General features: G+C 37.2%; 1 protein-coding gene across 1 annotated transcript; it reads right to left on the bottom strand.

Moving 5' to 3' along the window:
* Window positions 1-9,734: 9,734 nt before the first annotated feature.
* Window positions 9,735-11,257, bottom strand: LOC145241357 (uncharacterized). The gene has a single exon (XM_080104230.1). The coding sequence runs from the start codon at window positions 11,117-11,119 to the stop codon at window positions 9,776-9,778; it is 1,344 nt and encodes a 447-aa protein (XP_079960356.1). The 5' UTR covers window positions 11,120-11,257; the 3' UTR covers window positions 9,735-9,775.
* Between the last annotated feature and the right edge of the window lie 1,036 nt (window positions 11,258-12,293).

Genomic DNA, 12,293 nt, shown 5'->3' with positions numbered 1-12,293 from the left:
GTTTGTATTACTGTACACATAGATTCGAAAAAGTTGTGAAAAAAACAAATATATAACAAATAAATGTTATCACAGGCAAGATAAGTTACTTTTCTACCTAACTGGATATGTTTTTTTTATTTAATGTAACATGTTTATTCAGCCCGAAACGCATACAGTGTGTACCGATGTATTGGAAAATTTAAAATGGCGTCCGACTCTTTCTTTGACATGGTAAGTTTGAGAAAAGGAGGTAAAAATAAAAAACTATACAAAATATTGTTAAAAACACACCGAATATATGCCAGCCTATGTCACATATATTGAGTGGGTTTCTAACAGTATTTTGTCTAGTTTTTTCTATTTTTAACTCCTTTTCCCAAACTTACTGTGTCAAAGAGAGAATCGGGCGCCATTTTAAATTTTCAAATACATCGGTAAACACTATATGTTTTTTGAGCTTTCGATTATAGAAAAAACAGAAAGCATAAATCAGGGAAAAAAGATTAAAAAAAAAAAAAAAGAAACGTCATAAGTAACCTTGTACAATTCCAAACTGGTGTGTTTCTTTGTAGTGGTCCTTGTGAACACATCCGCCGTGGTGTAAATGGGGAGAGGGGAAAGGAGGAATCTAATAGAGAGAAAAGATGTTGCAACTTCCATTGAATCTAAGACATTTTGGCAGTTGACTCTCACCATGTACCATTGTTGAGGAACTGTAGAGGTAATAGGCCTATAGCAAACCTCAGATAATGTGCTACAGTCTGTATGCATTATATTTGCATGTAATGTCATGATTTTTAATCCTGTTAAGGTCAAAGTTGGAGGGGAAATAAAGAGGTCATTTTATTTATATAGATAGAAGATAGATAGATAGATAGATAGATAGATAGATAATAGAGGCCCATGGCACTCCCGCATTTATATCATATTGTTTAGATGTACGACCGTTGAGGACAATCTGGATTTTTCTCTTATCTAAGAAGGATTTAATTATGTTAAGTATTTTTCCAGTGATACCGTATGATCTGATTTTCCTGAGAAGACCTTCATGCCATAACCTGTCAAAAGCCTTAGATATATCTAGAGCTACCGCTCTATCCTCCACTGCTTTGTCCAGTGAATGGTATATACGTTCAAAGATTACAGTTAGGATGTCTGCTGTGGAACGGGCTTGCCTAAATCCATATTGTCGGTTGGTCAGAAGTTTAGCATCTTGTAAGGTGATGGACTAGAGCTGGGTTAATTATGGACTCAAATATTTTGACGAGGAGGCTAGTGGGAGAAGGCTAATGGGTCGATAATTTAATGGGTCAGTACTTTCGCCAGAATTCTTGAAAACTGGTACCACAGAAGCAGTTTTCCAGCAGGCAGGAAAGCAAGATTCATTAAGGCATTTGTTGTAAAGTTTGGAGAGGACTGGAGCTATTTCGTCAGAGAATTATTTTAATAGCACAGCCGGGATGAGATCAGGTCCACATGCTTTTGAAGTGCCAAGATTTCTTATGATAGCATGCACTTAAGAAGGGGTGATTTTCAGATCGTCTAGTGTGGCGTCTGTCTGCAAAGGTTAGCAGGGTCCAGTGTGGAGTTGGAGGCAAACCGACTGGCAAGCATGTTAGCCTTCTTGGTTGTTGAGCAAACAAGCTCATGATTGTTGGATAGTGGGGGAATAGTTGATTGCCCATTATTTACTACACTGTTGTAGATTTTCCAAAAGTCACGGGTTCCTAATTTCTGTGCTTCGATGTGTTTTTTGGTGGTTTTAGTAAATTCTCTCTTAGCTGTCACTATTTCTTTCTTACAGTTATTTCTGGCTTCTATATACTTCTGTCTGTTTGAACTGGACTTATGTCAGTTAAATCTGCAGTACGCATGCTGCCTTTGCGCAATGGCAGCTGCACAAGTAGAAGTAAACCATTGGAGAGAGTGCGGCTTGCTATAAAATTTCCGTGTGAGAACATGTACTTCAATTGCCGTTTTGAACCATTCAGTGGTCTCATTGGCGCACTGTTCAGCAGGAAGTGAAAAGATATTTCGCCATGGGATGTCTGATGAGATCCCCGATGGCTTCCCAGTCAGCCTTTTTATATCTCGTTGTTTTGAGCAGTGACTCTTCAGTTTTGGCTCTAGAGTTTAGGGCGATTTCGACCATTATAACTGCATGATCGGCATTTCCAAGTGGGCTGTGGGCATTTGTTACACAATTATCGGGAACTGTGGTCAGAAACAGATCTAGAAGTGAAGTGTGTTGTTCTTGCTGGTCTGGGAAATGGGTTGGAAACATGTCCGTTTGTGATAGGGAATGAGATATAGAGAAGCTATGTGTTGTGCTACCAGCTGTGTCTGTGTAAGTAGAAAATCCAAGCTAGTTGCTGTGGAGGACATTGAAGTCACCAAATACATGCACTGTGCGCTAGTGTCGAGGGAAAGTGCTGTATCTATACTGTCAGAGATTTTGTTTATTACGGTACAGTCCTGAGTCGAGGGAGAGGGTAGAGAAAATAAAAGTAACTAATGTTATGTTGCATGTTAAGTCTAAAGCACATAAAGGCTTGATCGTCTGATTCTAGTTTTGTTTCTCTGATCAAGGGGAGGGTGTTACGAATATAGACTCCAAGCCCGTGCATATGTCTGTCAGAGTCCTTACGGTAGAGTGGGAGATATCCGGGCATGTTAGATTAGTCTCACTTAGTGCTAAGATATCTGGGGTGTTTGTTAGGAGAACTGCTTCAACATCATCTAAATTAGTTCTAAGCTCACGGATGTTCGTAAATGCAAGCCTCAAGAAAGGGGGTAATTTGGTTTTGTTTGAGTTTTGCCCTGGTTTAAGCGTAATTTTTTATTGTACTGTCATTTTTTAAAGAGTTTCAGTTTAGGTAAGGGGTGCTGAGCAAGTGGTTATTCAGAATACCAGACATGCAACACAAGTTGACCATCAATTGACCTTCCATCTACTAGGATTGTGGCCTCGGTAAAGCCCACCGGGGATGAGTGCAGGGTCCCTTTCCATGCGCAACATGGCACTACAAACAACCCGATATTATTCAACTGTTGATGGAGCAGTCACTCTAAGCGCTACCAAAGAGTTAGGGCGCCTGTACTACTAGTCGAGAACAGCAGCTAGGAACTGTCAATCTGGTACCCTCAACCCATCAGACGATGGTCAACCCAATCTACTTGCACTGGCATTACGGCATTCAAGCACTCCCAAGTGCCCAGTTTTCTGGGATGGGATGTGTCGGGAGTGGGGAAAACGGCATTGATTGCCCCAGTCAGGAAACAAGATCGACCACTGAGAGTTTCTGTCGAAGTCCTGTGATTCGACCTCTATGCTTGGCTAATAGGCAAAGAAGGAGTTGTTGTTTTCATATGTAATGAACACACACATGTAAGATACTTACATGTTTTAATGACCATTTTTTTCTCTTTTATGAAACAACATTTGTTAACCTGTTTAAAAATAGTAATTCAAATTCTAACGTTAAAGGATTTTGCCACAAATGTTTATTAGAGATTCTTTGCTAATAAGTATCCTATAGAAAAGACAAAAAGTTTATGATTACAGATTTTCATGAACTAGGGGCATACGTGGTTATTTCATGCAAGTAATCGCCCCCAAAACAACATGGCTGTAGCCCCCACAAAGAACCGTAGTTTAATTTATCTTCTTGAGGTGGGGATCCCTGACTGAATCTGTTCTGTCTTTGTGATATGCTTTCACCGGGCAACGCCGGTACAAGGGTCCTGCTAGTGTTAATATTATTTAAAAATTTTTTTTTTACAAGGAGGTCACCACTTATCAAGGCCCGGAAGCCACTCAGTGATAAGGGTTATTGTATGTACAGTACGTTGTACGTTAGTGTTGAGATTTCATAAAGTGTCTACTTAAGGGGGCGGTTCATCAGGAATTTGTTTACGTTGGATTTGAAGACATCCAAGTTGTAGTCAGGTGGGAAACAGGCAGATGGAACAGAGTTCCACTGGCGTGCTGTTCTAAGAAAGGAGCTGTGTTCATGGAATCTACGTTTTGATTTAGGCACAGATAGAGAATGGGGAAAACTTTTGACAGTGGCTTCAGTTAGATGGGTGTTTTTCATAAAAGATTGGCGAGAGGGGCCAGAGATTGGAGCTCAGACGAGCACTTGCCATGGAAATAACGGTAAAACAAAGACAGGCTTGCAAAGAGATTAAAACGGGAAAAACTCTTCCTATTGTTGGGTGTCATCATGGCAATGTGCAAATGGCACCGTAATATCGAGCAACGAGTCATGGAACAGGTGAAGTTGATAGACAACATCTAATTGGACGTGCCATGGGACAAGACCCCTGAATAAATAGCTTACATAAATGTACTTATGACGTGCGGTGTAGGTCTCAAGCACTTGTCCTGGTCAAGTATGAAGAATCCTTAGTGTTACACCGGCCTTTCTAACATAAGAGAAATTCTGCCAGTTCTCACTATATATAGTGCCAGTAATACCAACACCAAGGGAAGAAGCGACGGTACTACCACTGACTAGCTGTGTGCAAGCCAGTTATACCCGTTTCCTACCTTTGTACCTGTGATGTTAAATACACTTGTTCCTTAAACCAACCTTGACTTGATTTTCTTCTTTTTACTGTTGTGCCACGACACAACACTTAGTTATGAGCACTAAATATGACCTTGACTGAGACGTTACACCTGCAAGGGTTGCCCCAGTCAATCACAAAGTTTATTGTATTCCGAGTCATGGATACCAATATGACATGGTTAGTCACACAGTCTTTTTAAATGTTGAAACTAAACTTGTGTAGGATATAATGTTAGTCTTATTCCCTGATTGAGTTTATTGCGTCTAAGAATGATTTTAAATCGCTTACAAAGCGAGAATATTGCTTCTGCCTATACCTTTTCACTGTAGATATCTCTTTGTGGTTTTCAGCTCTTTAATATTTTTGATGAACTACATCAACTATTACCAAAGGCGTTAAAATAACATAGAAAAAATAAATGAAAGGAACATGTTAACTACAAGAATTTTATCAGGAAGACTGTATGATTTGGTGGTTGTTTTGTTTTATGACATATCAACCCTTTATGCCTTATTTAATGTTGAATCCAGCAGTTATTTTGGAAAAAGGTTATATGTTTCAAGTGCTTTATATATTCAAATATTTATTCATGTTCATAGGAAATGTGGTTCGAATAATCAATTTATAATCGGGATTTATCAATTTTTAGGACCAAGATTGAGTGCGCCACAACTTTATTGAAGTCAAAAGTACGAGTGTATTCACAGAACCATTAAAGGTAAATTTAAGAGAATCACCGATCAATAGCAAGGTTTCACCAATCCACATCCTTACATATAAATAAAAATAAAATCTGGAAAATAATAAAGAACACGAAATAAACAACAATTATTTACGTGTTATGAATATTAGTTTAAATTGTTCCAATATGAATGTTTTCGTGTGTCAAATGTTCATAATGAACTGAAGATTTTGTGAAATTAGCACAAGGTTTGAAATTACTGATTTTTTTATGATCAGAGTGCCACACATGAGCTTAAAGTTAATATAGCTATTTTCTGAGAAAAACAGTTCATAATTCATATAAACGAATGCGTGTGTGTGTGTGTTCATATTGTAAGAACAGTAGTTTGAAAAAAAAATTATTTAAAAGAAAATTTAAATTCTCGTTCGATGTGGTAACTTTCCATGATAGAAATTAAAGTTCATGTGCAATGCGTGTAATATCGTTTTAACGTCTCCTGGTGACGGAGTTATCCTAAACATGTGCTGTTCTTGAGAAATTGAAGATGAAACAAAACTGAGTTTTGGCTGGCAAGTCTTTAAATACAGGCCTTCTTGAACGAAATTAATGTATGGGTTTGTAACAAGACAAGCACATTATTATGAAATATTTACACAGAGCAATTAATCAATGCTAACAATTATTTTAATTAATACGCTTTTGACAGATGTTTAGATTTAAATTATAGTTTATAACTCAAATGTACCCATAATGCAATGCTTCTATTTCTTTTGTCTCGCTGATAACAGAAAAACAGTTGTTTTATCAGATTATAAAATATTATTAGCTATAGTAAATTAAATTGCATTAAACACAATATATTCGTGATGATGGGGTGTAAACATACGCTGTGCCCTGTGTTTTGTTGGTGCATACAAATGGCAGAGGTTGCAAAGAAAAAGGGCAACACAAAGAACTGTAAATATTCCTGTCCAAGTCTGACCACACAAGAGATATTTCCTTTGAATGGGAAAAGCAATGTCCACAATTATCTGCAGACAAGCTCTACGAACAGAGACAGTCTGTATTAAAATCTAATCAGACAGACCAGAAGTGAAGGAAAAAAAAAAAATGCTTAGTGAGGTAAATCTTAATTCATATAAAACTGGTTACAATGGATTATAACTGATTATAACATTCACTCTTAATTACATGATTAACATTAAAGCAAGTAAAATCACACTTTGAAGTTAAACGTCATTTTTATTTTCAAGATCCAAAAATAGATTATAAACTAATGGCAACAATAAAGTTTCATGTTAAAATTTGGTTCCATTTGATAAACCTTACATTTAAAAATGAATTGTGGTGTATTTGAATGGTAAAAAGATTAAGCTTTTCCCTTACATTTTCAGTGTTACAAAGGCACTCAAGTTATATAAAAAAAAGTTTACCGATCGAGGTATGCATTTGAAGCAAGTCAAGCATATTATTATGAATTATGAGCAATTACTGCAATGAATTAACAATTATTTTTTAATTTACAACTCCTTTCCGGTATTCTGCTTTTCCAACTGTACTGACATGCACAAGTTCAAGTGTAATGTGAACAGACATCTTGCTACTCATCTCCCTTCATAATGCCCCTGCAACATGTCCTCGATAGTAGCCCCCTACTTCAAAGTGGCACTGTGCTTTGTTTGGGGTGAAAATTGAATTTTAAAAAAATTAATGCTAACAATTATTTTTAATTTAGTAGCTTTTTAACAAATGTTCAGATTAAAATTATAGTTTATAGCTCAAATGAACCCTTAATTCAATACCCAGAAACATCCATATTTGTTTGTATTTCTTTTACTTCACTAATAGCAGAAAAAAGTTGTTTGTTAATATAAAATGTTATCTCTGTTATAACAAAATAAGTTGAGTTAAACAATATTATATATAAAAAGTGTCGTTGATGATGGAGTGTAAACATGTGCTATGCAGCAAGTTTTTGTTAGGGCATACAAATGACAGACGTTGCAGCAACAGATGTCTAGCCAAAGAAAGAGGGTGGCAGAAAGAACTGAAAATATCTCTGACCAAAGTCTAACCACACAAGAGATATTTTCTTTGTTTTAAAATATAAGTATCTCATTGAATGGAAAAGTCATGCTGGGATTGGCCTTGTGAGAAAATCATGTTCGATATTATCAGCAGATAAACCTCCATGAATAGAGACCGTCTGGATGTTATCTTCTGCCCAACTTCTGGGTGGTCAAAGTGTGACCACCAACAATGGCCCAGAATCAATCAGGGGTGAAAAGATCCAAGGAGTTGGAGTTGAACGTTCAACACAGTGTTATTTTCACAACATTCCATTTGATGTAGCTTGCGACCTTATTCAAGTGTGTCTTGTCAAATGTTGAACTCAGGAGCTTGCATGTAATTTTGAATGGAACAGTTTATTTAAACCATGGGGGAACCCGAGTAGATAAAGCTAAAATTCAGTTGTAATTTATGCTCTTCCAGAGGTTGAAGATTCCATCTTCAGTGGAGGCGACACATCATAGCTTTAGTAAATCGATCGAATAATTTGTAGTCTGGAAACCGTGACACATGTACGTACATATGTTAAAGGTACTACGATATTAATAGATAGATAATGAATCCTCATCATAAAATATTTAGAAACATGTGTCTACTCTCCTGCAAAATACAACTTGAATTACTTAGGACTTCTACCCAGTCATGGCTGAGGGAAGAAAGGCAAGCTATTGCATCAGATTAAATAAGGGTGATGTTTGAAGCTCTGTGTAGATCCTAAGTTTGATAGAACTATTCCCGAGTGCAACAAGATATACATGAACAAGATTAGAACAGTATTTAAATAATATGAATAATAGACCCTCATCTAAAAAAATTCAGAAACATACGAGGGGCGTGCAATAAGTAATGCCTCTGACCCACTTCCAGTTGTCTGATCTAGCTGAAATTTTGCATGTGCAATGATTTATATCTCTACGGCTTATGTAGCAAATTACAGCTCTGAATTGTGGTTTCTGTTTTACAGGTGTTTGAACTGAGTCAGGTGTGAAATGGAGCCTGTTGAATGTCGAGCAGTGATCCGGTTTTTGTATTTGAAAGGACGCACACCACAGGACACTTTTGATGAAATGAAAGAAACTTATGGTGATAATGCCCCATCACATGATCTTATAAAACGCTGGCATCGTGAATTCAAACATGGCTGGAAGTCTGTGGAAACAGCTCCCAGACCTAGTCGCTCCCTTTTCTGCCATTGATGAGGTATCTGTCCGTCAAGTTGAGGCTGCCATTTTAGAAGATCGGCGCATTACTATTCGCCAAATAGCCCAAGATGTCAAGATTAGTACAGGGTCTGTGGAAACTATCATTCATGACCATTTGCATATGCATAAGGTGTCTGCCAGATGGATTCCCAGGTTGCTCACACCATTCCAGAAGCAAGAACATGTCGAGTGCTTGAAGATGAATTTGGAGATGTGCCAAGAAGATGAGTCAAAGGTTTTCAAAAGACTGATTACACAGGATGAGACCTGGGTCCATCACTATGATCCAGAGACCAAAGCCCAGTCAATGCAGTGGAAGCACTTGGACTCACCACCTCCAAAGAAGGCAAGGGTGCAGCCCTCCGCTGGCAAGGTCATGCTCACAGTCTTCTGGGACTAGAACGGAGTAGTGATGACAGATTTCCTGGCAAAGGGTACCACAATTACAGGAGCCTATTATGCTTCACTTTTGAGGAAATTAAGGAAAGCTATCAAAATCAAGAGGTGGGGGAAGATCAGCAAAGATACCCTCCTCCTGCAGGACAATGCTCCGGTCCACAACTTGCATGTTGTCAGATCAGAAGCACGGGCGTGTGGTTATGAAATCCTGCCCCATCCTCCCTACTCTCTTAACCTTGAACCCTCTGACTTTCACCTCTTCTCAGGCATGAAGTTGCTTTTGAAAGGAAAGCGTTTCCCAGATGATGCAGCCTTGATTTCTGAAGTCACATCGTGGTTGGAGGACCAACCTGGGGTGTTCTACAAAACAGTCTCCACAGCTGCATCAAATGATGGGAGAAATGCATAACTCTGGGTGGTTCCTATGTAGAGAAAGACTAATAACTGTGCCAAGTTTCGTTGCTCTACTGCTATGAGAAGTGGGTCAGGGGCATTACTTATTGCATGCCCCTTGTAATAAATGCCTTGAGTGAAAGACCAACACAAGGATGTTTAAATTTTCTTATCACTTTGTTTTTGCTGGGATGGGACATTCTACCAGATGCCAAACATTTTCCCATTAGTTTAGTTACTACAACCGAGAGATCTTTTTAAGATTCTAACCGCCCCTTTAAATGCTATTGTTTGTATTTTTCGTTCACTTGGTTCACCTGGTATATTCACCATATAGATTTTGAACTTCTTTTTCATTAGCTCGGTTGCTTCTATAATGACTGGAATGATTGATACCTTCTTAAGATTCCAGTTTCTTTCATGTCATACATAAGTCCTTGGTATTTTGGTATTTTCTCCCTCTATGTGATTATTCCCCAGTGTGTGTTTGTAGATGTGATACTAGTGTTTTTTTAAGACTGAAAGAAGAGCTACATATTTCACAAGAATAAGGTTTTTCACCAGTGTGTGTTCGCATATGGTAAACTAATACGTTTTTCCAAGTAAAACAAGAGCCACACACTTTACAAGAATACCGTTTTTCTCCACTGTGTATTCGCATATGGTTGACTAATATGTTTTTCCGACTAAATGAAGAGCCACATGTTTCACAATTGTATGGTTTTTCTCCAGTATGCGTTCGCATATGTGAAACTAACGTTGATTTTAGGTTAAAAGAAGTTCCACACACGCTACAAGAATAAGGTTTTTCTCCACTGTGTATTCGCATGTGTTTTACTAGACTTGACTTCTCGGTAAAAGAAGATCCACAATCTTTACAAGAAAATGGCTTCTCTGCAGAGTGTGTTCTCATATGTGCAGTTAATGATTTTTTCTGATGGAAAGAAGAGCCACATATTTCACAAGAATACGGTGTTTCTCCAGTGTGTTTTCGCACGTGTGCAACTAACGTTTGTTTATAAGCAAAAGAAGACGAACACATCTCACAAGAATATGGCTTTTCTCCAGTATGCGTTCTCACATGTGTAACTAAACTTGCATTTGTGGTAAAAGAAGAACCACACACTTCAGAAGAATATGGTTTTTCTCCACTGTGGGTTCGCATATGCTTAACTAGATTGGCTTTATTACTAAAAACAGAACCACACTCTGTACAGGAGTATTTCGTTTCTCCTTTGTGCATTTCCAGGTGTGCAACTAATGAGTTTTTGTGGGGAAAAGAAGAGCCACATGTTTTACAAGAATATGGCTTTTCTGCAGAGTGTGTTTTCATATGTGCAACTAGGGAGTTTTTCCAACCAAATGAAGAATCACATACTTCACAGTGATATGGTTTTTCTCCAGTATGTGTTCGCATATGTGAAACTAATGATGCTCTTTGGGCAAAAGAATTTCCACATCTGCTACAAGAATAAGGTTTTTCCCCTGTGTGTATTCGCATATGTTTAACTAGACTTGCTTTCTCAGTAAAAGAAGATCCACAATCTGTACAAGAAAATGGCTTTTCCCCAGTGTGTGTTCGAGTATGTGCAACTAATGTGTTTTTCTGACGAAATGAAGAGCCACATATTTGACAAGAATGTGGTTTTTCCCCAGAATGTATTCGTATATGGATAACTAATGCACTTTGGCGACTAAACGAAGAGCCACACACTTTACAGATATATGTTTTTTTTCGTTTCTCATCATTTTGTTCTAGCTGAAGATGGGGCATCCTACCAGATGCCAAACTATTACTCGCTATATCATACATTTCAACTGGGAGATCTTTTAAAATAATTTAATTGCCTCCTTATGTGCAATTATTTGTATCTCTCTTTCACTTGGTTCACCAGGTATATTTGACAAATAGTTCTTGTTATATTAGTTTTATAGTTCGTTTAATTTACAAATATATGTTTTTTTTTTCTCTTTTCTTATCATTTTGGTCTGGATGAGGGATGGGGCATTCTATACGATGCTAGACATTCACTTGCTATCTCATACATTTCAACCAAGAAATCTTTTAAAAACTTCAACTGTCTCTTTAAGTGAAATTGTTTGTATCTCTCTTGCACTTGGTTCACCGGGTATATATGCCAGGTGTGTCTACACATATATAACTAATGTGTTTTTGCAGCAAAATGTATAATTTACAAGTGTATTGTTTTACTCCAGTGTGTGTTTGCACATGTGAAACTAACATTGCTTTTGGGGAAAAATACGATCCACACACACAGCTTTTTTTTTTTTTAACTGTTTGTGTCTCTCTTGCACTTGCTTCAACAAGTACATTTTATAGGTAATTTTTGTTATATGTTTTAGAGTCCATTTTCTTTTCTCTCTCAGTTTTTTTTTTAACCAACAGGCACTAAGAGCTACTAAAGTTGCTACTTTTTCTTGAACAATATAACTATGTCAGATTTAATAGCACTGTTTTCTAGGTACAAAGCAGTAAGAATTGCATAGTCATAGTGGATGGTATGCCTTATTTTCCATTGTTTTTCTAGTATCTGTTTCCAGGACTTGTTGTTTCATTCAATGTCTGCTTTTTTAGACAATGGAAATATTTACAACCTTTGAGCTTGCAAGTGTAATTGAAAGTTCCTTCTCATTGAGTATAAAGTCCATACACTTCACAGGAATTATCCGATTGTCTATTTTTCATTTTCTCCATGGAATCAAGCAAAAATATAATATTCATTCATCTTTTTATGTAGACTGTTATATTCATCTCGGTTGTGCACTTTTCAGACGTCTCCCGGTAGAGTTCATCAGAAAAATAATCTTTGTTATGCAAACTGCTATATTCTTCTCGGTTGTTGTCAGGTGTTTTCCATGGTCTATAAAAATTCATCAAGTAAAAATATCTGTAAAAAAAAATCAAATTAAAATTTTATTATTTACACTCAGATTCATACATAAAATGCCTATTACATAATGCTAGT

This window comes from Euprymna scolopes, chromosome 20 (genome assembly GCF_053919585.1).
Source record: "Euprymna scolopes isolate OS-2025 chromosome 20, ASM5391958v1, whole genome shotgun sequence".
NCBI lineage: Eukaryota > Metazoa > Mollusca > Cephalopoda > Sepiida > Sepiolidae > Euprymna > Euprymna scolopes.
This window is presented reverse-complemented; position numbering and strand designations above follow the sequence as displayed.